Source organism: Anas platyrhynchos, chromosome Z, assembly GCF_047663525.1.
Source record: "Anas platyrhynchos isolate ZD024472 breed Pekin duck chromosome Z, IASCAAS_PekinDuck_T2T, whole genome shotgun sequence".
Classification (NCBI taxonomy): domain Eukaryota; kingdom Metazoa; phylum Chordata; class Aves; order Anseriformes; family Anatidae; genus Anas; species Anas platyrhynchos.
Genome location: NC_092621.1, coordinates 36,579,146 through 36,606,966, shown reverse-complemented (window position 1 = coordinate 36,606,966; position 27,821 = coordinate 36,579,146). Strand labels below are relative to the sequence as shown.

At 41.1% G+C, this 27,821-nt stretch overlaps 1 protein-coding gene across 6 annotated transcripts in view; it reads right to left on the bottom strand.

Annotated features, from left to right (window-relative positions):
• ADAMTSL1 (ADAMTS like 1) overlaps positions 1-27,821 on the bottom strand; it is a 487,860-nt gene that overhangs the window by 40,512 nt on the left and 419,527 nt on the right. For all 6 annotated transcript variants that reach the window (XM_072030863.1, XM_038170180.2, XM_072030865.1 and 3 more), the window contains 5 exons: positions 26,000-26,210; positions 19,079-19,258; positions 16,903-17,056; positions 14,440-15,580; positions 7,516-7,643 (listed from right to left, as the gene is read on the bottom strand). In XM_072030863.1, the coding sequence (XP_071886964.1) occupies positions 7,516-7,643; positions 14,440-15,580; positions 16,903-17,056; positions 19,079-19,258; positions 26,000-26,210 (1,814 nt within the window). The remainder of the gene's footprint in view (positions 1-7,515; positions 7,644-14,439; positions 15,581-16,902; positions 17,057-19,078; positions 19,259-25,999; positions 26,211-27,821) is intronic.

Below are 27,821 nucleotides of genomic sequence, written 5' to 3'. Positions count from 1 at the left end.
TTGGCAGAAGGGGAACAGCATGACAACATTGTTTTAAATTGTGCAGAGCTGTGCTATTTTTGTCTCAGTGCTGTATTTTCAAATTCATCTTTATCCAAAAATCTAGAAACACATTTTCCCCCTTTTAAATAGATGATCAGATACAAAATGGGATCAAAAGTTTTCATTTGACTCTAGAAGTTGGAGGTTTAATGCTAATGTCTCCCCCAGGTTTCATTTATCCATTAATTTGGAGGTAAGCAAGGAAGAAAAGCTGGAGATGAGGAAAAGAATTTGGTTTCAATATCAGGCAGAGTCCTGAAGGTTTAATTCAGCCTAAAGTATATATATATATTTTTTCCATAGAGCCATAGTTCCAGGACTTTTAAAAGATGCTTTTCACTTGGAATTCCTGTCATATCAGTATATATATATATATGTACATATTTTACTTTCTGTGTCTTTAATGATTAAGAATAGTAAAGTAAAATATTACATTTTATTGCTGAAATATTTCCAAAAGTTTTGATGTCTAAACCATAAAGGAAGAAAAATTCTCCAGTTATTCTCCAGTTATCCATCAGCCTTTTTTCTTTTTTTTTCCTGATTGTGTTCCACAATCTCATCAAAAGATTAAAAGTCTGTTAGCTGCTTAACCAATAAAAGAGTATCAAAGTATTGAGAAAAATGGAAATACAGTCCACTGCTATTCTTCCATGCATGTGCTAAACTAATCAGTACATTCTTCAACAAACTAAGGTTTCAGCCCCAGTCCTGATTCATCTAAAGGTGGTCTCAGCTTTCCAATTTTTCTTTGAAAAAGTACTCCCATTATGCCAAAACGTTTGTGTTTTGTTCCAAAAACTACTCTGTATCTCATTTTGATGTTTATGGCCTAATTTTATAAGATGTTCAGCTCTTTACCTTGGATGGGAGATGAAAATGTATAGCAGCTCTTAAGCAGAGTTCAGCTCAAGTCTGGGATGCATGAATATTAATTCATCTAAGAAAGTTAAACTACAGCTTTGACAATTATAATACATGTAGAAAAGCTATTTGTCTTCCTCTGCCACAGCAGCAGAAGACAGTGAAAAGGCTGTGTATCATCAGGGAGGCTGAGGAGGAGTTAGCTGGATCTAGCACAGTCTGCAGTGGACCTGCAGCCGACTGCCAAAGAGCCTGAAACTCTCTCACCAGCACTTGCTGAAGAGAGGGGGGCCAATAAAGAAGGAGAGCAGAAGCTGGCAACAACAAGGACCAGCAGGAGCAAAAATCTTCCCCCAAGGCCTGAGGTGCCCTTACAGAACCGCTTCACCCCTCTGCAGACTGAAAAGAGAAGACCCATTGCTGGATGAGTGGAGCTGAGTAAGACAGCCCAGTCTGCTCCCTGCATAACAAGCAATGCAACTAGGAAAAGAAGATCATAGAATCATAGAATCATAGAATATCCTGAGTTGGAAGGGACCCTTAAGGATCATCAAGTCCAACTCTTGACACCGCACAGGTCTACCCAAAAGTTCAGACCATGTGACTAAGTGCACAGTCCAATCTCTTCTTAAATTCAGACAGGCTCGGTGCAGTGACCACTTCCCTGGGGAGCCTGTTCCAGTGTGCAACCACCCTCTCTGTGAAGAACCCCCTCCTGATGTCAAGCCTAAATTTCCCCTGCCTCAGCTTAACCCCGTTCCCGCGGGTCCTGTCGCTGGTGTTAATGGAGAAAAGGTTTCCTGCCTCTCGATACCCCCTTACGAGGAAGTTGTAGACGGCGATGAGGTCTCCCCTCAGCCTCCTCTTCTCCAGGCTGAACAGGCCCAGTGCCCTCAGCTGTTCCTCGTACATCTTCCCCTCCAGGCCTTTCACCATCTTCGTAGCCCTCCTCTGGACACTCTCCAACAGTTTCATGTCCTTTTTATACTGTGGTGCCCAGAACTGCACACAGTACTCGAGGTGAGGCCGCACCAGCGCAGAGTAGAGCGGGACAATCACCTCCCTCGACCTACTAGCGATGCCGTGCTTGATGCACCCCAGGACACGGTTGGCCCTCCTGGCTGCCAGGGCACACTGCCGGCTCATATTCAACTTGCTGTCTACCACGACCCCCAGATCCCTCTCTTCTAGGCTGCTCTCCAGCGTCTCATCGCCCAGTCTGTACGTGCAGCCAGGGTTTCCCCGTCTCAGGTGCAGGACCCGGCACTTGCTCCTATTGAACTTCATGTGGTTGGTGATCGCGCATCTCTCCAACCTATCCAGATCCCTCTGCAAAGCCTTTCCACCCTCATTTGAGTCCACAACTCCTCCAAGTTTGGTGTCATCAGCAAACTTGCTCAAAATACCTTCTATTCCTACATCCAGATCGTTTATAAAAATATTGAAAAGTACCGGCCCTAAAATGGAGCCTTGAGGGACCCCACTGGTGACCGCCCGCCAGCCTGACGCAGCCCCATTTACCATATCCCTTTGGGCCCTGCCCGTTAGCCAATTGCTCACCCATCGTATGATGTTTTTATTTAGCTGTATGGTGGACATTTTGTCCAGTAGGATCCTATGGGAAACCGTGTCAAAAGCCTTGCTGAAGTCCAAAAAAATCACATCAGCTGGTTTCCCTTGGTCCACCATACGGGTGATCTTATCATAAAAGGAAATCAGGTTAGTTAGGCAGGACCTACCCTTCACAAACCCATGCTGGCTGGGACCAATGACTGCTTTGTCCCCCAGGTGCACCTCAATAAGTTCAAGAACCATCTTCTCCATGATTTTACCAGGCACTGACGTGAGACTGACAGGCCTGTAATTGCTAGGGTCTTCTTTCTGACCCTTCTTGAAAATGGGCACAACATTTGCCAGCTTCCAGTCTACCGGGACCTCTCCAGATTCCCAGGATCGTTGAAAAATAATTGAGAGAGGTTCCGCGATGACGTCCGCCAGCTCTTTCAGCACCCGGGGATGAATCCCATCCGGACCCATGGACTTGTAGGGATCCAGGTGGAGTAGCAAATCCCGCACACGTTCAGGGTCGGTTGGGAGTTTGTCATCCCCACTGTCCTGGTCCTCCAGCTCAGGGCACCCTGGGTCCCGAAGCCCATCATCGGCATTGAAGACAGAGGCAAAGAAGGCGTTAAGCGTCTCTGCTTTGCCTATGTCATTGTCTGTGAGGAGACCTTCCCTATCAAGGAGCGGCCCTATGTATTCTTTAGTTCTCCTTTTTCCATTCACATATCTAAAAAAACCCTTTTTATTTTCTCTCACAGACACAGCCAGCTTCAACTCTAGGTCTGCTTTAGCCACACGAATTTTCTCCCTACAAACATGAGTGGTAGTTGTAGGAGTCTTTCTCCTGAGAGGTACAGAGGTGCTGATCTGACCGCCTGCTGGATCTGCTCTTGAAAGAAGTCTGCTGCTTACCAGGGGCTTGCATTATGGGTGTTACCAACAGACTACCAAATACAGACAAATGACTATTATCCTGTCAAACTGAGGTGCAAGAAGTAAATGCACAGGCAGTTGAAGCAATGACATGTGGCCTGGGAAGAGTACAGAGATACTGTCTGGATGTGCAGGGATGGGATCAGAAAAACCACGACACAGATGGAAATAAGCATTTCAAGGGATACAAAAAATAACAAGAGGGGATTCTATGGGTTCTTGGACCAGAAAAGAAGGCCAAGGAGAGTGTGTGCCCCCTAACAGATGAGCAGAGGGCCCTCTCTGAGGTGCTCAGCAACACGCTTCATTGGGTTAGAAACTGGCTGGATAGCTGGGCCCAAAGAATCGTAGTGAATGGAGTCAAATCCAGTTGGAGGCCAGTCACTAGTGGCGTCCCCCAGGGCTCGGTGCTGGGGCCAGTTCTCTTTAATATCTTCATTGATGATCTGGATGAGGGGATTGAGTGCACCCTCAGTAAGTTTGCAGATGATACCAAGTTAGGTGTGTGTGTCGATCTGCTCGAGGGTAGGAAGGCTCTGCAGAAGGATCTGGATAGGCTGCACCGATGGGCTGAGGTCAACTGCATGAAATTCAACAAGGCCAAGTGCCAGGTCCTGCACCTGTGGTGCAGTAACCCCAAGCAGAGCTACAGACTGGGAGAGGAATAGTTGGAAAGCTGCCTGGTGGAGAAGGACCTGGGAGTTGGTGGATAGTCGGCTGAATATGAGCCAGCAGTGTGCTCAGGTGGCCAAGAAGGCCAACAGCATCCTGGCTTGTATAAGAAGCAGTGTGACCAGCAGGGCTAGGGAGGTGATCGTCCCCCTGTACTCGGCTCTGGTGAGGCCACACCTTGAGTACTGTGTTCAGTTTTGGGCCCCTCGCTACAAGAAGGACATCGAGGTGCTCGAGCGAGTCCAGAAGGGCAACGAAGCTGGTGAGGGGCCTGGAGAACAAGTCCTATGAGGAGTGGCTGAGGGAGCTGGGATTGTTCAGTCTGGAGAAAAGGAGGCTCAGGGGTGACCTTATTGCTCTCTACAGGTACCTTAAAGGAGGCAGTAGCGAGGTGGAGGTTGGTCTGTTCTCCCACGTGCCTGGTGACAGGACAAGGGGGAATGGGCTTAAGTTGTGCCAGGGGAGGTTTAGGTTGGATGTTAGGAAGAACTTCTTTACCGAAAGGGTTGTTAGGCACTGGAATGGGCTGCCCAATGGTACTGGGTCTGGCTGAAGTGGTGGAGTCACCATCCCTGGAGGTCTTTAAAAGACATTTAGATATAGAGCTTAGTGATATGGTTTAGTAGAGGACTGTTGGTGTTAGGTCAGAGGTTGGACTCAATGATCTTGAGGTCTCTTTCAACCTAGAAATTCTGTGATTCTGTGATTCTTTGCTTCAGTCTTCACTGGTGGTCAGGCTTCCCACATCTCTTGTTTCCCTGAACCTGTAGGTGAGGGCTGGGGGAGCAAAGTCCCTCCCACTGTAAGTGAAGAGCAAGTTTGAGACCTTCTCATGAAATTGAACAGGTACAAGTTCATGGGACCTGATGAAATGCATCCCAGAGTCCTGAGGGAACTGGCTGATAGAGTTGCCAAGCCTCTCTCCATCTTATTTCAAAAGTCATGGCAGCCAGGTGAAATCTCTGGTGACTGGAAAAGGGGAAATATCACTTCCTTTTTTAAAAAGGGCTGAAATGAGGACCTGGGGAACTACAGACCAGTGAGCCTCACCTCTGTGCCTGGAAAGGTTATGGAACAGATCCTCCTGTAAATAATGTCAAAGCACCCTGGGGCAGATGTTTTACAAAAAGCTCAACATGAGCCAGCACCGTGTGTGCCTGCAGCCCAGACATCCAACTGTATCATGGGCTTCATCAAAAGCCGTGTTGCCAGCAGGTCAAGGGAGGTGATTCTCCCAATCTGCTCTGCTATTCTGATATGCCACCTGGAGCCCTGCATTCAGCTCTGTCCTCCCCTGCACAAGAAGAACATGGATCTATTACAATGAGTCCAGAGGATGGTCATGAAGATGATCAGAGGGCTGGAGCATCTCTCTTATGAAGACAGGCTGAGGGAGTTGGGGTTGTTCAGCCTGGAGAAGAGAAAGCTACAGGGAGACCTTATAAGAGAAGGCTACAGGGAGGCCTGCCAGTACCTAAAGGGGGCCAACAAGAAAGTGGGAGAGGGACTCTTTGTCAGGGAATGGAGTGATAGCACAAGGGGGAATAGCTTTAAACTAAGAGAGGAGAGTTTTAGATTAGATGTAAGGAGGAAATTCTTTCTTAAGAGGATGGTTAGGCACTGGCACAGGCTGCCCAGAGAAGCTGTGGATGCCCCCTCCCTGGAAGTGTTCAAGACCAGGCTGGATGGGGCGTTGGGCAACCTGGTCTGGTGGGAGGTATCCCTGGCCATGACAGGGGGGTTAGAAATAGATGATCTTTAAGGTCCCTTCCAACCCAAACCATTCTATGATTCTGTGATTCTGTATATACATAATGCCCAGGTTATTTTTCTATAGCTTCACATGAACTTGTCTCCAAAAATTACCTCGTGCAAAGACTACTATTTTTAAAATGACTGGAGCAACATGGACAGGATAACAGTTTTGACTGACCATTTTTTGTCTTCATCTTCGGTTTCTTACTGGTGCGACACAAGCAGTTTACTGTGGAGTTGCTCCTTGTAAAACACTACAGTGCTTTAGCAGCAGCACCATTGCCCTGCTATTCTGGCTTCAGCTAAGATATCCTGACCTACAGTAGTGCAAAAAGGATCACTACCTGGGTTGTCTACATGTGGTAAGTAGCTCTTCCTTTTCTACCCTGCAAGATTCAGGTGTTCTTATTCTATGGGGCAGACAAGGTCTCCTTCTTGTTGGTGTGTTGATCACGAGAGCTTCACTTCTGGCCATTGATGCATACTTATATTGTCTTTATGCTTATCTGGCCCCAGATTCTCTATTTGCTAACAATAACAACAAAAATCAAGCTCATTAACAACAATTTCTCCCTCTGAACATACATGGATACAGGTGATTGTCATGGCCTGCACATTGGAGCCACTCAAATGCTTTCACATTCTTCAGAGGGAACAGTGAAATGGAGAGGTCTGAACAATCAATAAGTTTTCTAGCATTCCTGATCATAGAATCATAAAGGTTGGAAGGGACCTTCAAGGTCATCTGGTCCAACCATCTCACTACTACCAATGTCACCCACTAAACCACGTCCCTAGGTGTCAGGTGTGTCTCCTTTTAGCTTTGTAATAAATAGGATCCTGCTTCTCCAAAACCTCTATGTCTTGTCACAGTCCTTAACTGTAACTCCCTTCTCTTCCTTTGTCTTTACCCAATTGTCTCTCATTCATGTTTGTTGTTGTGTGCCTCTCCTACTAATCCAGATGTGGTTGTGAGCCTGCTGACTCTGCCTACCAATCTACTTTAAAGAAACTGGATTCATGCGTCACTTCTGATTTTCCTTGAGTTACATTTGGGTGTGATTTCTTTGTAACTGAAATCTAAACATACAAAGTATATTTAGTCTGCTGTAGAACTGAACTGTTATTAGAGAAATATAAGTATAGAAGTTCATATATTCTGAACCTCTGTTTGACAGTGATGGAGAGTGCCAGCTATGCAGGTGTCACAGTGGATCAAACACAATACAGAGCCCGGTCATACATGGGACTAGTTCTTCATCTCTGGTATTTTGTAGACTTCTTTAACTTTCAGTCAAGTAAGTTCTTGGATCAGTCTGTCAGATTTGAAAAGACCAGCAATAGTTTTAAAACAAGGCATACAAATAGGAGAGCTTGAACTGCACTGCCCATAAGTGAGAATAATGAGCATATGCGGTTTCTTGAGAGTGCGTTTCAGTTTTAGCAAGTGAGAAAAAGTACTGATCACTTGCCTAAAGACACAAATGTCATGAACTGTCTGTGAAAATTGGGCTATGCCTCAGGGCTTTCCAAAACACATTCCCTGAACTTTCACTGACTTGTACCTTTGTCAAACCACCTTCCCCAACCACCTTCCAGATCCAGCTGTTATCCCGCAGACTATTTCTCTCCAGAAACACACAAGTGGCAGGCACCATTGTGCAATCATGGACAGTGAACCATTACCTGCTAGAGTGACAGCAATGGACACAGAGTCAGATCCCAGAGCATTAGATGCATTGCAAGCATAGAAACCCACATCAGCCTCCACAGGCGCTAGAATCTGCAAGGAGTCATCAGGCTGAAGAAGCATCCTGGAGTAAAGCAGAAAGAAGGAGATAGAGGTCTCTTAATTGGTGTGAGTATGAATATATTTACTAGGATTTTTACAGATTTAGGTGATCTTTAATTTGTTTATTTATTTTTAAAGTTCAGGCCCTAAGGTTATATTTGAAAGTCTATTACAAAGTTCAAAGACTTACATAGTGACAGTAAGTGGTGGTTATTTAAACTATATTTTAATCTAGTTCCCATTTCTGCTAATGTTGCTATGTGTATTAGAGAATGATTTCCCCACATCTAGAACATCGTCTATGGCAAGTAAAACCTATTCCTTTGCTTTGTCAGTTCCTATGTGATGTCGTCAAATGACTAGCCTAGCTTCTGCCTCCCAGTTCTGCAAAGCAGAAGCAACAACAGCAAAGAAAAAGACATTGCATATAAAAGTCATAAAACCTGCTGAAGCTGGGCAGAAAGAAGTGAAGTGTCTCATAGGCTGAGTGTCAGAGCTTGAAATAGACTCCATATTCTTAGATTACTAGGCAGTTTGTGCAAACTTAGTTTTGTTGCTCCCCTAGTAGTCAGTGAAGACAGAAAAGAATACTCAGCTCCTCCTTGGGCTGAGTCAACCATCTCTGCCAATAGGAAGAGCTGACCGTGATCTCAGTGCACTGCCCACAGTTAGATGGGATGAATACAGCCTTAACACTCTGATGTTTCTGTTCATAAACAATTAATTTTTATGGTGGCGTAACTCCATCAGTTCATGTTCATGTATCCTCATTTTCTGCATGGTGTATTTCATTGTTAGTGTTCCTCTGTTAAATTTTTTAGCTGAAACTGACGAAAAAACCTAAAGTCAAATTATTTTTCTCATCAGAAACTTTCAGCAGCTGTTCTACGTAAAATTCTTAGCTGGGGCTGTCATTGGCCTCCAAGGTGAAAGTAAGGGAGGGATATGCCTGTCAAACACTTGCTAAAAAAGTCTGCTTTCAGATACTGGAATTGATGAGTTCCTTTCCCTCATCCCCTTGACTGAGAACTGTTGTCTCATGGGCTTTAAATCAGAAGAAGAATTCTTTCAAAACACTGTGGGTGGTAGCTGTCTAAAACAAACCACATTAGGGCCACCCATCAAAATATATTATAGAAAAAGATTGAGTTGAATTTCTTTTTTTGACCCTTTTAAAGTAATAATAATAATAATTAATAATTAAAGGAGAGAGCTGTCTTATGTCAAAGGAATTTTGCAAGTGCCTAGTAAAATGCATATTTACAAAACAAACATTAATCATCTTTAAACTGCATCTTTGCTTGCATAGCAAAAAAGAAAACAAAAACCCCATGAAACCAAAGCAAGCAACAACAACAAAAAAATCAAAACCACACCCACACTCAAAAAACAAAAGAAAACAAAAAACCTCTACCCACCAACCATGAAAAGAGTGCTTAGAAGAATCTCTTCCGCACTTCTGAGTTTAAGGTTCTTTTAATTTTTACCACTTAGCAGGGCAGATTTCTAGTTAGCTGCTGCTAACAATGCTAGCACCCAGAAAATTTATTTACTTACAAAACTTCTTTCAGCATGAATCAATATCATGCATAAATTTGTTTTAGGACTGACTTACTCAGTCTCTACATGGAATTCATTAGAGCTTCAGAATTTGGCCCAGTTATACCAGCACATAATAGTTAAAACTATGTGTATACTGCTTGCATGTGTGTTAATACAGTATATGGGCTGATCAGTCAGTCCAACATCAAATATGCGTGCACATTAAAAAAAATGCTTTTAGAAATGTTTTGGTCACCTTCAGGTTGAGAAAAGAGCTTTCTTAATATTAAAACATGTAAAACACAAAAAATCATAATTTGTTTGCTCTTAATCTTTTTTTTTTTTTCCTTTTTCTTTTTTTTTTTCTTTTAGGAATAGGCCAGGTAACTAATTTTAGAAATAAAAATTGCAACATAGATCCATCATCTCACCTTTTCATTTCACCTTTTAATGTCCTTCCCTAGGAAGCAAAAATCCTCTTCTCAATAATTCTATTATTTGTGTGTCACAATTTGGCATAGCTGCTTTTCTTGAAAGTAGATACTTCATTATCCACTTTTGTATAGAAAGATTTTGGCTGGATTCCCTATTTGCTCATAGATTACTATTTTTGCTAGGTTTTGAGTTGCTTGTCAGCAGTGAAAAAAAATACCATCTGTAGTAATTTCTTCTGTCACCAACATGTCTTCAGAATCTCATTTATGGACTTAAAATAATACAGCTTAATGTTTAATCAGCCTCATCTCAGTTACTTCATACTGCATTGTCTCCAAGACACAAATATATTTTACATGACCTAGATCTGTGACTAATTCAGTGACTAATTCAGATTGGTGACTAAACACCTACCACAGACTCTGTAGCATCCACTGTTTAGAGTCTGCTTCATGTCTGCTAAGAAAATACATTGCCATTTTAGAAAAGTTGAATTATCAAGTACTGAAGGGTTTCCACTGATGAAAGTCACAGCATACTTGGAAAAAAAGATATTTGTTGACCGTCTTATCGAATAAAGCATAAAATCCTCAACAAATTTCATGTTTAAAATTTCTTTCTAGAGAAGTGAGTTTGTTGTTGCTGTTGTTGTTAATTAATTAATTAATTAATATATATTTTTTTATGAAGCATTTTTCAGCATTTATAGAACTCTCCAGACTTTGGGATGGATATTGGCAGGCTCTGAAACTGCACTCAGAATCCATGTTGGTATCAACCCAACATTTTAACTTTAGAATAGAATAGGAAAATTGATGTTAAATATGCATTCAAGTTGAACATATAAATACAAGTCAAAGATCTTTTACTTCAACCACACAGATATATTCAAATTCTGCAGCTTTTTGTATCATTTAATTTCATTCTACTGATAACTAAAAGCAAACATTTTTGTTAGGCCTGTGTTGTATTTTGTTGTAACAGTACACAGACTGGGGCTAAACAAATTCATTTTTTTTGCAAGTAGAGCTACAGAGCAGTAGACATAAATGCTTTTCAATGGATAACATTGCTCATGGAAATAGGCAATAGAAAGCCATTCATTTTTATGACACCTTTCTATGATGTCCATGGCACGATGACAACATCCAGACTACACCCACAGCAAAGACATGTGAAAGTGACTTTATACCAATATTTGGTAATAGACAATTCAAATAGCCATCACCCAACCTAAACCCAATCGTTTACACTTTAAAAATACAAAACACATACATCCAGTCTTGGCATACTTAATAGGGCATGAGTTGGACTGCAGCATGACTCTTTTGACTCCCCTCATTGAAAGCACTGCTCTACCATACTGGTAGAGGAAGGCACATCTGTATTTTATTCCCAGTAAGACAGAGGTGGGGCGGAAAACTGCTTATTTTTTTACTTTTTTTTAATTTTTTTAAATTTATTTTATTTTAATTTTTAATTTTTATTTATTTATTTATTTATTTATTTTCATTCAAAGGTTGGCAAAGTAAAAAAAAAACAAACCAAACCAAAACAACAACAACAAATCAAAACAAAACAAACAAATCAAACCAAAACAAACCAAAACAAACAAACAAACAAAAAAAACCTATGAATCTGAAAGACAGCTCAAGCATACCACACACAGATGACCTTGCAGTTTACAGCAATACACTGGGAGACTACTTAAACCATGGCTTTCATTTACACAGCTGACTGGCAACCAGCAAAAGCATTTTGAGCCAAAGCCAGAACATGGCTGTCAAGAAACCAGAAAAACATCTGCAAACCAACTTTTATATGCACCATAATTTCTTAGCTTCCATTAACTTCAAAGTTACAGATTCCGAGCATCTCTGAAGCTCAGAGTACTGCTTGTTTCCTTCCCTACCCATTGACCTGGAGGAAGCATGAATGATGAATACAGAAGGAATTTGATAGAGTGAAAATTGCCTCAGCCATTAAGGAAGAGGTGTCAATGACTAATGCTGCTAATCAGCAAATAAAATGCACTTTCCTGAGTTTTTCTGACAGAAAATTTAAGCTAACACAGTTGCTTGATAATTCAGAAATACAGTATATTGTTTAAGGCCAAACTGAGTGGAAAAGAAAAGTTGGAAGCCATTATAAAGTAAAAGATGTATGTATATAATATAAACTAAAATTTCAGAAATTATAAGACTATTTTATTCTCAACTAAATGAATCTGCTGCTACACGATGACTGCTTGTGTGAGTCAAACTTGTAATTTTCTCATGAGCACAGGGGCCAGCATTAACCATACAAGGACTTCATGTAACTTCACTTCCCTTTCAAGGATGCTACAGAAATCAAAGTCATTTTAAATAGAGAAAAAAAATAATCACTTAAAGGCATAGTGCCATCAGGATGTAACCACTGGCAATGAAAATCTACATATGCAGCTTCTGGGGGGCCAAGAAGATATTTTCACAGGAGTATGGCCAAATAATGATATGATAGGCTCTAGTCTTGATTAAGACTGCATGAGATTTCTATAAGAGATACATTCGTGCTCTTAGTCTCCCCTCCCCCTTCAAAAGTCTCTACTTTTTATGTGAATGCCATGATACATAATAGCCATCACACATAGAAAGAGAGAAAAAAAACAAAAACAACCAACCAACCAACCAACCAACAACAACAACAACAAAAAACAAAAACATAAAACTTGGTACAATAGGGAAAGCAATGATTACAGAATGGTTCAGTTGCCAAAGTGAAAAAGTAGTTCACCTAATTGTGTAAGTACACAGAAAGAGTAATGTATCTTCGCCAAATCAAGACTTCACTGTCAGTCCACAGGCACCACAATAGAAATTAATTTTTACCTTGACTCTGTGCCTTCTCATTTCCAAAGCTCATCTGCTAACTACAGTCAGATGTCTTAACTGAGGTCACTGTCTTGTGCAGAAAGAGTTGCTAGCAAATCCTTGGACTGTTTTGTTGTAGCATGTCAGTTAACATGTCTGCTTCATCCACAACCTATTCTTATATACCACTTCCTCACAGAACAAGACCAAAGCATAAAATCTGAAGTACACACATGAGAAAAAATGAATGTTATCAACACAGTAATGTATGTGACTGGTATTGCAATAGTCTCTTTTTGTGTACTCTTGCACACATATAAATGGAGTGATCTGTATATAAAGGCTACCCACAGGAAAAAGGTCATTATTATTGTGGTACATTGAAAGAAGTATTTTGTTACTCAAATTCTCAGGCTACATTTAGGGGCAGACAGCTCCACACAGAGAGTTTGTACAAGTGAGGATGTAACAACTCACATTAGATGACTAATGCTTAAACATCAGTATGTTGAGGTGACTGTGATAGCTCCAATTAGCCATAAAGTATGGTTCCACAGTAATAATCATTAAAATGACCAACATTCATTTTCAAATGAAAGTAGCCATTTCATGTTATGTCCTTCAGTACAGATACAACTTAATTAAAATACTAGGTTATCTGTAACCATCCTCAAATTCAAAAGATGTTTCCCTACTGTAGCTTTACCATAGGATATCCTGAGTTGGAATTATCAAGGATCATCAAGTCCAACTCATGGCTCCACACAGAACTATCTAAAAATTAAACCATGTGCCTGAGAGCATTGTCCAAACACTTCTTGAACTCTGACAGGCTCAGTGCTATGACCTGAGGAGCCTGTTCCAGTACCCGACCACCCTCTGGGTGCAGAACCTTTCCCTAAGACCCAGCCTGACCTTCCCCTGTCCCAGCTCCATGCCGTTCCCTCAGGTCCTGTTGCTGACCCCAGAGAGCAGAGCTCAGCGCCTGCCCCTCCGCTCCCCTCGTGAGGGAACTGTAGGCCACCATGAGGCCTCCCCTCAGCCTCTTCTTTTCTGGTCTGAGCAAACCAAGGGACCTCAGCTGCTCCTCATAACGTCTTGCCTTATAGACCCTTCACCACCTTCACTGCCCTCCTTTGGACACTCTCTAATAGTTTAATGTCCTTTTTATGTTCTTAACATGGTTTCCAGCCTCTATCAGAACATACATAGGGAATGGTGTTTATAATGCCCACTGAATTTTATTCAGGGGCATTTTTACACAGGGATACATGTGTGGAAGACAGAAGCCTCGCTACCTCCACATTCTGATACAATAACCATGTTGGAGAGACCCTGATGGAGCACTGTAAGAAATGCAGTTCATTTCTCATGCAGAAGACTCTTCCCCAGGGAACTATACTGCACACTGCTTGACAGAAAACTAAATTTCAGATTTGTTCTCGGGTATCTCTGTGATCAGTCACAAAAGTGTGTATTGACATAATTCCTTTCATGAACATCCCTCTAAATTTGGAACCAGTCTAAAATAGTAAAAGAAAGAGTCACAAACTCATTCTACCCATTGAATGCATTAACTCTGAAATCTGAAGAAACACAGATATACTCAATGTTTTTATATCTAAACCAGTCTTAACAGAAGAAACCTCCACCTTCAAATAGGGAAATACACTGAAGCTCCCAGTCTCCAGACATGGAGTGGTCTGTTGACTACATTACATACATACCTATTTCAGTACTTTACAACCTCTTCTTTTCATTTACTGAAACAAAAGTAAAGCTTCTCTTTGCCATACCAGAGTGACTCGGCATTCAGACCTTGCTGCAGAGTTATAGTTTGCCACTTCTCATGTGATAGCTCTACTTTCTGCTGTGAAACCAGACTACAGCAAAATGTGTTTTGGCATATACGGTTGATAGGCCTTAAAGCATGGAAACTGCAGAGTCAAAATGTTAACTGTTTTCTTAAAGTTAAGTAATTTATTTTACCTATCATTGTATTTCACCTCCTCTCCATTCTTAGCCCAGCTGATGGTGGGCTTTGGGTTTCCCACTGCTTCACAGTGAAGCAGCACACTCAGTGTGCCACTGGCTAGGACCACTGTCTGTCCCAGGTGGGTGACAACCTCTGAAGCAGAAAGCTGTTGTGCTGCTGAAATCTTTCGGAGGATGGCAGGCTTTTGATGAGGTCTGCGCAACCTGTTTGTCATGTCCATGGAAGTGGGAAGAAGTGCTTCAGCAGATGATGTCCTCAGGGAGCTAGTAAATCCAGAAACTCGTCTGTGGAAAGGGTATTCCACAGAAGTTGAGTCAACTCTTCGCCTTGATGCTTTGAGGACAGATTCCTGATGCTCCAAGTGACTCCTAAAAATGTCATGAGCCAGCTGTACAACAAGCTGCTCAGTGTAGATATCTTTAAGCTCCTCAGGTTGCTGAGAAAAATTCCTTATGATATCATCTAAACGTTTCTGCTCTGTGACCATAGTAAATGGCAGGTTATATTCCCGGCTCTGGTCTTCCTCTGAGGATATGTTTCTCTCCATGGATTCCTGGTCTTCCCAGGACTCCAGACTTTCCCCTGGCCAACCCCTGTGCTGTAGCAGCCTTGAGACAATATCATCATACCAGCTGCTAGGGTCAGCAATGTGTCCTCGCTTTTCAGCCTTGCTTCCATTGAAGAGAATCCCATTGACATGTTTCTCCTGTGTTCGCAAGGCTTCATTTAGGCTGGCCTTTCCCATGGACTCTTCCTCCCTAATGACAGCTGGCTGCCCAGGAATGAGCTTCTTGTTGCTTCCTATTAGTTTAATTACAAAACGTTCACGGGCTGGCCCTGCTATGCAGGTGTATGTCCCAGTGTCCGAAGGCTTCAAACGATGGATTTTCATGTAACCATAGGGTGCAATAGTGATGTGAGCTGAAGTGATGAGCCTCTTATCATCCTTCTCCCAAGTGATCATCGACTTCCGGAACCTCCTTGTGGGGCAGCGGAGAATAACGGAGGTTTTGGGTAGCAGGTATGCATACCCACCCACAATAAAGTGTAGCTTCTTCTGCTTCCTTGTCTGGATGTAAACTTTCTTTACGGCCACAATATGGGGACTTTGCTTATGAGTTGGCCTGTTGTGCCCTGAAATATCATTAATACCATTAGTATGTGTTACCATTAAAAAAAACAAGCAGTTTACTTTGGTGCTGGCAGTGTCTGACCCATTAGATGGTAATGGGAGAAATTGGCCACCAGCTGCTGAACGTTAAGCTGGACCAATCACAGTAAAAGGAATAACAAGACACACTTTAGGAATGCAAAAGTAGTCCTGTCCAGGGTACATACAGGAACCTAAGTGCCAGGAAGACAAACTTTATGTGAGGGGGAAAAATCCAATGGAAAGGTAGTTCTTGTTGTTAAAGTATTTAAATAAAGACTATTACTTAATAAATACATAAAAAAGAAATGTGTTTACCATCCCAAACCTCAAATGCAATGTGATCTTGCAGATCACAGCCGTAAGGAGGAGCGAAAACAATGCTAACTCAAGGAATAGCATTGAACATAACAAAACTGTCAGGAATAGGCTTAAAAATACAGGGTATATACTATTAAAGTGGAAAATTCCAGTTTCCAGATCTTTATGACAGGTATTTTTGTTACAAAACACTAAACCAAACAGCACAGGTATACTATTATTGAATACCATGCCACATTTGGCCCTACCTTTGGTTTTGAATATCACATCTTATTTTCTCCCTGACATACCCAACATTTAACAGGTTTTAGAGTTCATAATCTACTCTAAGCTAAAGCTAGGCTGCCATTCAATCTTTCACATATCCAGCTGTCTTGCTGCAAGCCAGAGAAGGGCATACAGGGAGACTACTGCTTTTGTGAAAGGCAGCAGAAAATGCATGAAATATCATCATAAAATACATCCAACTTATGTTGCATGGTTCCTTACAAATCCCAAATTACAGAGAATTCCAAGTGACAGAATGAAAAAAAAAAAAAAAAACTTTTAAAGTTGATCTTCCGCAAAATTCTTTACCAACCATTTTCTTTGTAGCTATCCTAGCATAGTGTTTGTTTGCAGCTCAGGCTGCTGTCCTATATCTCTAAGTCTCTATGTTCCAGTTGTGAAATTTAGATCTAGATTTGGGTCAGAATTTTGGTCCATTTCTTCCAGAAACCAGTAACTCCCTTCTGGCACACTGGATTAGAACCAGTTCCACAGTAAGATTTATAGCTTTTATCCACTGACTTGTCTTATTCCTGAATATAGCATGCTTGCTCAGACACAGAAAAACAGCAGCAGCAGCAGGAGGAGCCGCCACCACTCTGCAATACTGAGCAACCTTTGTGCAAGAGGTTATGGAGCATATGACAGCATGAATTCCTTAGCAGTGGATATTCAAATCCCCTTCCCCCAGACACTCCTAACTGTCTTTTTCACTTACTTGCACAGGCAGCTAGTGCACAAGGCCTGATCAAGGATGAGAATGGCAAAGGTGGGCACAGTGAGGAATTGATGATGACAGAACCCCCAGTTTTCAGCATCTTTCTGCAAATAGCGTTTCGACTCTGGGTTCCCTCTCCACAAGTCACTGAACACTAGGAACAGAATGAGAAACATTAGAAACAAAGTTTATTAAAAGCAAAGGAGTGCTCTTTGTCCATCACCCTCACCCTTACCTCCAGCCCCACTTTGCGTACTCATACCACCATATGGGTCAATTACAGCTTTCAGTATATTACAGGGGAAGAAATCAGAACAGCACTTGGCCATTCAGCTACAGATGATGCAGGCACAGTAGGGAGATGAAATAACAGGTATTTCCATCCTTTTCAGTTTTGAATCTTACTGTCCCCCCTTTTTTCTATCTAGTGGTTTTAACACTAGACCCTTCTTTTAACAGTACTCCACTATAATGCATAGCTTGTCTTTGCATGTTGTTTCCATTTATTTGTGCCTGTTGGGTTGAAAAATTCCTGGTCATAGCCAAGAGCAGACCATGTTGAGTTGCACCTCACAGATTAAATCTGTGAGCAGGAAGTAAGCAGGTATATTTTATTTTATACATGTACTTGTGTAAACAGAATCACAGTAATTGAGGATATGGGCCATTGCACTGGGACACCAATGGTGGCCTGTGAAACAGCTGGAAAGCAGGCTGATCATTGTAAGGTTGGTAGCTCAGACACGCACCTGTTGCACTAGATCCCATGTGTACTGCTATAGTGTGGTACACATGCTGGTTGGAGATGGAGTGAGGGGGAGAAAAAGAACTGAGGGTGAAAAGAGCAAAAAGACAGTCTCCAAGTGAGATGGAGAGGGAAGAGTGAAGTCAGATTTGATTTTAAAAAGTGCCAGAATTCAGAAATATGAATAATATGATGTCAGTTAAACCATGTAGCAACTTGTGAAGGAAAAGAGATTAGGACCAGAGTTGCCACCTTCACTGCCAGAATGGATGTATCCCTTCCAACCCCTACAATTCCGTGACTCTGCGATTCTGTAACAACAACCATTTATTTGAGTGAAATATGGATAGATCACCACGAGAAGGCTGCAGGTAAGACAGCTCTATGAGGTGACAGGTGTTTCCTTTACAATTAAGGTACTTTCTGCCTGCTGGCATGAAGGAGAACCAAGAGAGCAGAGGTAGAGATTGCAAGAGCAGGAATGGTTTTCTTTTTACTGGCAATAAAATATTAAATTGTATTTTCCTTAGTGCTGTCATAAACATAAAGAAATTTTTTCTTAAGCCATGTGAGACTGGAAAGGGAGCCAGGGGAATGCTAGAGTCTTCAGCAGAATTTGTTTTGCCATTCTTAAATTGAAGGACGGAAGTAACTAACTAACATGACAAAAGCAGTATCCTAGAGTGAGAGAGGCCTGGCATCTGTAACGATATTTAGGTTGGATCTTAGGAAGAACTTCTTTACTGAAAGGGTTGTTAGACATTGGAACAGGCTGCCCAGGGAAGTGGTGGAGTCACCATCCCTGGAAGTCTTTAAAAGATGTTTAGATGTAGAGCTTAGGGATGTGGTTTAGTGGGGACTGTTAGTGTTAGGTCAGAGGTTGGACTTGATGATCTTGAGGTCTCTTCCAACCTAGAAATTCTGTGATTCTGTGATATGCCTATAGCAGACTGGACTAATTCCTCCTTTCTCTTCTCTGCATCATAGGAAAAGGCTAGAGTGGCCCCCAGCAGGAAAAGATTATTGACAATTGAACTGCCTTCACAGTGCCAGACTTTGGAAAAAAAAAAACATTGAGCCTGGTGGAGTGAATATAACTCCTCGTGGATGCCTTGCATGAACAGAAGCAAAGGCTGTGCATGGACAGAAGCAGGAATTTATTGTTTTGAGCATGGGTTGTGTTTATGCCAGAAGGAAAGTCTTCATGCTTTGGCTGGATGGCAAACCACATCTGTAGAGGCAACCTCCAGAGATACACATTGAGCTAGAGGTCACATCCCCTACCAGGATGATAAGCACAGATTATAGGACAAAACTGAGCATAGTAAACTTTGTGCAGTCTGAGCACATTTGGCTCCTTCATCCCAGACAACTGAGAAACTTTGTCACCCAGAACAGCACAATCAATACTTATGCATATAAAGAACATACCTGTGACCAGTCAGAGAGAAGCCATTCATTGGGACAGTCCTCATTTTTACAGGCTTGTTGGGTAACTGGCTTCGGCATGGAGCAGAAAGTTTCTGGCAGCTCTAACAAGCTTCCATCTGCCAGACGCTGCTTGCAAAGCATATCTCGCTTCTGGACACCACCTCCACATGTCTGTGAACACTGTGGGAGATGAGAGTCAGTCAACTTGCATCACACTTGCACCATGGCAAATGACAGCAAAAATTACTTGTGAATTTTGGTAGAAATCAAAGTCTACTTTCAGCCAAGAAGAAAATATAACAAAGAAACAAAAACAAACAAACAAACAAAAACAAACAAAAAAACAGGGATGTCAAAGCAGACTTTAAAAAATGTCAAAAATATTTTGGGAAGTAGAAGCAACATTTTTTGATAATAATCCAAAAAACAAACAACAAACAAACAAACAAAACAAAACAACAACAAAAACACTAAACTTGTTTCAGCATTTTCTTGAAACATTTTGTTTTCAGAAATTTATACAAAAGACATGGAAACAACAATTTAGAATTACTGTATGGAGGTTGAAAAGCTGTCCCTTCCTACACCCTACAACAGGAAAATAAGGTACTTGCACATTATGTGGAGGATTTAGGTTTAAGTGTCTGCCTGAGCTTTGACTGTGCTACTGGCAGTGTCAGATAGTATGGCAAAGTCTTCACCGGCAGAAAATGATTCAAGATCTTCATTTACAGGATATTATTATGCATATTAGATATCAGTGGCTATGAATTATTTAAATATTTATCCAAATGTAATATTTATCCAAATTCAGCTTATTAAAAAGGAGTTTGTATTAGTGAGAAAAATAGTGGATATTTGAGTGCAGTAGATAAGAATTTCTCCAGTTGATTGCTTTGTCTTTTCTTCCTTTTGTAATTTTCATATTTCTCTTTTCTGAGCTGCATGAGGTCTATTCCTAGTGCATTTCAAAACTTAACTGTTCAGTCTTGAATTCCTGTCCTTCAAGACTTCTTACAGTATGACATTCCACTGATTTTTAACTCATGTGAAAGCTGCATAACAGCTGCAATCTGCTGTTGGCCTCAACAACTGGTTTATAAGATTAGTATAATAACCCATTAAATAACCTTCTGTATTTATGGCTGTCATGACAGCAGTGTGCTCTCTTTCCAAAAGGTAAGGAGGAAGGTTTATTTGAGTTAAACTAAAACTGGCTGATTAATATCCAGACAACCCACCTCCCCTCTTTCTTTAATGTAAATACTCCCCTCTGTATCTATTTTCTAGCTATGCAGGGCAGGAAATTTTAAACAAGCAGATGAAGTCTCCTGCATCTTTATTATTTTATTTTATTTTATTTTATTTTATTTTATTTTATTTTATTTTATTTTATTTTATTTTATTTTATTTTATTTTATTTTATCTTATCTTATCTTATCTTATCTTATCTTATCTTATCTTATCTTATCTTATTTTTTGCTTTGTGTCTCTGCCCTATTTCTGAGATCTTTTTTGTGGCTGTTAGTTGGCTCTCCATTCTTCTGCTTAGTCCAGACAGTTCAATTCCATTTTTCTCTTCTCCTAGTAAAGGAGAAGGGGGAGGTTGTGCTATGCTGAAATTACCAGGAATTGCTTATAGTTTGCAACAAAGAATTATGTCTGAGAAGTAGTAAACCACATGATGAAATTTTAAAACATATACTATAAAATCTTGAAGACATGAAAGGCCCTTCTCTCTTAGAGAGAGGTAAGCATAAACTTTAATGAGAGCCTCATTTTTTTTAGGATATAAGTTTTTCTTGAAAGACAGAATGGAAGTTCAGACTTGAACACTGCAAAGAGAGATGTATTTATGTTCTGTTTGGTTTGCTCTCTAATGAGTAAAAATAGTTTTTTTGTCCCAATTAGAATGTTATGAAGCTCAAAAGCTTCCAAAAATTTAAGCAAGTAAAACAATACTTTAGTTTTCAGCAAAAGAAAACATTTATCAACCTTTCATTTAAGAACAATTCATTCCTGAGGAGAGAGTAAATCAAGAAAAATGTGATTAAAAGTATTATTTCAAAATTGCCTAAGGACTGAGGTCATATACCAGAGCCAAAATGAGTTAGGCACTGTATAAACACAACAAAGGCATGTTCCCGTTGTCAGTCATACAAATCCAAGGGAGTCTCTCTGCCCTTCCATCATGACCGGATCAAAGAGTAAGACAAAACAAATCTTTTCTTGCTTCTTGCCCTTCAGTCATTCACACAGTCACTACTTAGTGCCAAATGCTATTGACAAATGCCAGAGAAAACCAAACACTGGAACAAGATTCCTCCTTGTCCAGAGGAACACTTTTCTAGTGTACTGTATTACTGCACTGGAGCTGTGCCTGCACCTGTCCTTCACTCCTGGAACCATTTCACTGGTCTGGAATCTCTGCTGACTTTTCTCCAGTGGAACCTTCCAGCTCCCACATTATTTCAAGGAAGGGGGTAGATCAATGTAAGCAAAGTCCACTTGGATTTACAGAAAATAAGAAGCAATAATTTTGAGAGGAATTATTTTTAGACACATTTAGACACATCTTATTTAGACACATCCCATCTGAATAACGTGCTTGCTGTCTCTGTGTTCAGAAAGGTCTCACAGGTCTCACAATGCTGTTAAAATACAGAATTGTGCTTGTGTCACAGGCAGGATGAGGTTTCACCTCACCCACCCATCCATGCAAAGTGTGACATTCCTGCCTCCCACAGTTGCTGAGCAGAGCCAGTTCCTATATCCCCCAGCACCCCTTTAGAGAGGATCTGGGACTTTGCGAGAGTACTGAGTTAAAGAGATGCATCTCCCCACATTGTTACCTAATTATGCCTGGTTCAGCAATAAGCTTAAGGAAACATAGGGCAAGACTGATACTGAAGAAGACAATCCATACACCCAATTCTGCCATTTACTCATTCCTGTTTTTTATTGTTTTGTTTTGTTGTTGTTATTGTCTTTTTTTCTTTTTCTTTCTGCTTTTTGCATATATAGGCATAAGTATTTGAGCACCTGCACTGTAAGCCAGAGTGCAAAATTAATCTAGGCTAAACCTAATTGCACTTCAGGCTAACTTTAACCAGGATCATTGTGTGACTGCACAGCACCTCTGGAGATTCAAGGAAAAGGGTGTTACAAATAAGGGCAAGAAAGAGCTCCCCACAGCAGCTATTGACTCCTCTGGTAGAGGCTTTCGAGGTCCCTTCCAACCCCTTCAATTCTGTGATTCTGTGAAGTGCTGGAAAATGCCATCCTAAACTGCTGGTGGGACCATGGCCTTGGCTTCTCCTACAGCAGTCATCACTTTGATCTCTTCTACTCATACAAAGATCTGCAGACAATAATTAACACAAAGGATTGATGGTCCCCACTGAACACAGAGGGAAAGCCAACCTTCTTTCTGCCTCAGCACATGCCTATGAGCATCCACGCACAAGCATACATTGTACAGGATTCAGGCAAAAACACCAATTTCATTGTTTGGGAGTCAGGGAGGCTGGTCTTTTCTAAAATTTGTGGAAAGAATTTTCCACTTGTGGAAAGAAGTAAGTATCACTTACTCAGTAATAAAACAAAGAAGGATGAAGATTTGTTAATGGATGTCTCCTATTTGAGGTCTACAGAGTAGATATTTATAGTGGCTTGTAAAAATGAAAGCTTATATCCACATTCCTCCAGAAACACACTACTGAAAACAAGATAAACATCCTAATGGATTTAGCTAAGGAATATAACTGTTTAAAAATAAATAGCCTTGAATCTGCAAAGAGTTATTTAAAAAAATTGCTTGGAATGTTACAACACTGATAATTATCCTGTGTTTATCTGCCAGGAACACTGGGTCTCTTAAAGGCATTTAATTCAGAGAATTCTCCCTTAACAAGCATAAAGAGCCTTAGAAAAGAAAAATACTGTGCATTGCAGCTTTGTTTCTTTCTTTGCTTAAAATTATTTTGAGAGAGTGCTTGGAAAAGCATGATGAACGCCATTGATGAGTCCAAAGAAATGGCTTCAAATGGTGCCACATGGGGAGCAGATGGTGCCCTCCACTGCCTGTGAAGCTTTACTGGCACCTTCCTGCATGGCCCTCTGTCTCTCCACAGGTGGGAACATCCCTCAGGGACTCAAGATGATGTGGAGACCTCTGTAAGGTCTGTAGGTTTATATTTTCAGAAGCCTCCTGCAGGATTTGGGCTGCTGGAGACTCTCTTCAGAAACAATGTGCAGCCATGCTGGCTACACTCTGACTTGGCAGCCCTGCTGTGTGGCTGGAGCTCTCCTCCAGATGAAGTCTCAGTGACTGACATCCCATCCAGATGGTCTCTTCCCTTGCACATCCCAGGAGTCAACCAGCGGTAATAAGCACAAAGCACAATGCACTGGCCTGTTGTTGCAGGCTTTCACATGGAGGTCATCCACAGGAAACCTGCATGAGACAGAACTGCCAGGCCTGGCTTTGCTACAGGGTGGACTTCTTATATACACAGGTTGGTGGTGCAAAGAAGGAAGACAGACGTCTTTAAAAAATGAGAGGGTGGAAGTTCATTTTAGTGGATTAGTCTATTTTTTCTTGCACTACACTGTTCTCAACAGAGGCAGATAACTACGTGTAGAGAAGAGCTCTGTTTACTCAATTTTCTCCTGGTAAAAGGGAATCACAAGAACTATTCAGTGGCCTCATAACGAGGAGCTGAATATACAGCTGTCCTTCCTGAAAAGTGCAGAGGACCCTAGTTAAGCCACAGCAGTGAAATGCAACAAAAATCCTTTGTCTCCACCTAGTCCAGAGAAGGCAGCAGTTAACACAAGACGTGCAACCCGGACAGTCTTATTTAATTCCTGATCAATATGCTTGTTAAAGCCTTTACACTTAATTAAGCACCATCCTTCCTAAGATGTGTTTCACCTTTCAACAAGATTGAGAGCCTCTGTGCAGATATAAAAAATGCCTAAAACATTACTTTAGACAGGCAAAAATGTGTATGATTACACTGTTGAGGAAGACATTCAGCATCGTATAATGAATGTCTCTTCAAATAAAGTTGCAGAAAACTGCATTCTGTAAGGACTATGGCCAATTATAGGCTTTTTAACTAGCACAGGCACACCTTTGAACATATGCTAACTTTAATGTGTTAGTAAAAATCTATTTACAAATACAGAATTAATGAGTGGATACAGCCTAGCAATATTGAAAGGTAGAATCATAGAATCATAGAATATCCTGAGTTGGAAGGGACCCTTAAGGATCATCAAGTCCAACTCTTGACACCTCACAGGTCTACCCAAAAGTTCAGACCATGTGACACAGTCCAATCTCTTCTTAAATTCAGACAGGCTTGGTGCAGTGACCACTTCCCTGGGGAGCCTGTTCCAGTGTGCAACCACCCTCTCTGTGAAGAACCCCCTCCTGATGTCAAGCCTAAATTTCCCCTGCCTCAGCTTAACCCCGTTCCCGTGGGTTCTGTCACTGGTGTTAATGGAGAAAAGGTCTCCTGCCTCTCGACACCCCCTTACGAGGAAGTTGTAGACGGCGATGAGGTCTCCCCTCAGCCTCCTCTTCTCCAGGCTACACAGGCCCAGTGCCCTCAGCCGTTCCTCGTACGTCTTCCCCTCCAGGCCTTTCACCATCTTCGTAGCCCTCCTCTGGACACTCTCCAACAGTTTCATGTCCTTTTTATACTGTGGTGCCCAGAACTGCACACAGTACTCAAGGTGAGGCCGCACCAGCGCAGAGTAGAGCGGGACAATCACCTCCCTTGACCTACTAGCGATGCCGTGCTTGATGCACCCCAGGACACAGGTACAACTAAGCAAATACATGTATGTGAGTATCAGTAGACAAATTAATGTTAAAACATGAAATACAACTCAATTGTTTAAAACAAAGGATTAATGCCACAGGCTAGTTATCTAGTTTTGACAGAATATCAGGCTGGCATAAATTTTGGTTACTGGGAAGGCTGCCCAAATCCAGAGGTCTCCCATGAAGTACAGCTTCACAGACTTAGCAGGTTCATTAAGTAAGTACATTAACATCTTCTTGGCTGTAAGTCAAAGGCAGATTTTATAAAGGGAGACTGGGAGTTATATGTAAGCACAGTGCCAACTGCTCTTGGTTTTCTGGTACCATGGAATGAATTCTTACATCCGACAGAACTGAAGGTTCAAATAGACATTTTGCTTGCACCTCCACTGTACAGTGAATTTTCCCATTCCTTTCAACAGCGCAACAGTATAATTTCTTCCTTCTGCAGTATCATATCCAACATAAACACCGTTAAGTCTTTTGAATTGTGTGTTTGCATTTGCAACCAGATGTAAGCAAATAACCTTATTTCAGGTAGCCTACCAAACACAGAAAGCCTCGTACAGATCCATTGTGGGGACTGAAATTTTCAATATTAGTGTAAAAAGGCATGCATTTCATGAAGTACCTCACACTTATTTGTGACTTTGAAGGATGAGGAGTGTTTCTTGCCTTAAGCTAAATTCGTATTTGAGAATAGAAGGAATACCCATCATGCTCCGGAGATCTTCTCCTCCCTGATTGTTGTAGCTCTGTATTCCTAGAAACCTAGAAATTCACTGCTAGCTGAAATCCAGTGACTTCAGCTGATGATCACATTCCAGATCTTTTTGTTTGGGACCTATGGTCAGCCATTAAGAGTTTTCATAAATCTTGCATTAGAAATAGCAATGCTCATTATTTGCCTCTGAAAATCCTGATTCAGTTCTCACTAAGGAACAAAAAGCCACATTTTCATTTTTAATAGCTCATTAGAATGATTAATGAATCCTCCTAATAGGCTAACTCAAAACAATCCACTGATCATGCACGTAATGACTACTTTAATGATCATAAAATGAGATTAACTCATACATTCTTACCTCTTGCCATTCTGTAGGATACCAGGAGGGTGGGCAGTCAAAGCGATTACAGGCTTGCACAAGGGATGGTTTAGGCTTATGGCACAATTCGTCTGCCAAGATCACGGTCTCATTAGTTTCTCTTGATAATAGGTGAGAACAGAAGACATCTCGTGTCTGCAATCCGACCCCACAAGTAAGACTGCAGGTGCTCCATTTCCCAATCTCCCATCTGTGAAAGGGTCAGGAGAGAAAACCTTAACCACAATATGAAGTAACCTTAATCTTCCTCTTTTCAGAATGATGGAATGAAGAAGCAGTAAATGAAAGGGATTTCTCCTTCTCTGACAAAAGTGACCCTTCTTGTAGCTGCATGATGAGGTTCCTCTGCATTTTTAGTTATTGTTAGAAGCTCTTGGGCTTCAGGTCTCTTGGACTCCTGCAATATCGCAAGAACAAGTTTTGTATTCTACATTAAAAGTTTTTGATGGGCAGGAGCCTGGCTGTTGAAGACTGAATGGACTTCATTACCTGGTTCTTTTCTGTCTTTAAGCAAAAGAAAAAAGCTAGTAACAATATTCATCAGAGGAATATATTAGTGAATTCCTGCGTTGGAATTTCTTCCAGAAGATCCAGGGGACCCCTGGGGTTCCTGACAGGCTTTTCCTTGTTGTTGAATAGGGAGTGCTATGGCCTTGAAAGATGCAACAGGAGAGCAGAAAGACCCTCTTTATCATCTGGGTAAACAACTGCTACTGACCCAACCTTTCTCTGTGCTAGCTGTATAAATTTTGAATCAAAAGGATTTATCATGGCTCAGTTTCAGTGTCCATCACAAGAAAAACAGATTTCTGTTGTTTGGCATACTGAAAACACCCTCTAATTCTGTCAGCAATATGTTGAAAATTGCTTAAAATGTCAAGTCTCACTCTTGCACTCTACTAGAAATCAATTCAGAGATATACAGAAACACATATACAAAGAAGTCTTGTATCTAGAGTGAGAATATAAGAGAATAGTCTTCCCATCCACTTCAGACAAAACACTAGACTGATGTAGGCATACTCCTACATCCAAAATGAAAGTACAAAAGCCAGATACTGACACTTTTTCTAATCCTGAAGAATAGCTTTCTTGCCTGTATGATGTTACTGAAACCAATTGTCAAGGGAGTAAATTAAACATTCAGGACAAGGAAAGCTCAGACAACCTGCCCTTGTAGAAAGCAAAGCCAGGCAGAAACTAAAAGGAGTGATTATGATGAAAGACACCCTCTGGCTCCAACAGGACTGAGGCAGACAATGAAGGAAAGTTATGAAACATGTCAGCAACAAGAAGCAGAATTTATGAAGGAGTTATGGGGAAAAACTCAGATGTTTTAGGATCAGCAGTCAATGGAAATGTCTCAGCATGTTTAAAATGCACCATGTTAGTAAACATTTTACGGAAAAAAACATATCACGGACTCTCACAGAATTATTCTAACTTCTCTTTTTATTTTATAAAGTTGTTCTGTGTATTTTTTCCTTCTCTCTCAATAACATTCATAAACAAATTTAAAAGATTGTAGGTAAGAAATGCATTTTCCTCAGTAGATGATAATGCAAAGGCAAAAAGCCACTCTGTTCCCCTTCTGAGCTCCATCTTCTGATTACTTTTTCTGATTTTATAGTAGGACAGGATGTGCCCTGAGCATCACTGTATGCAATATTAATGGCACTCTAGTTTACTTTTAGACAATAGCCTTGGTAGTGAAATCCACCTTCTCTTCCCTAAATGCCACAGAACTATTCTGCCATTAACAACCAGAAAAATGTGTTTAACCCTTTCTAAAAATTAATAC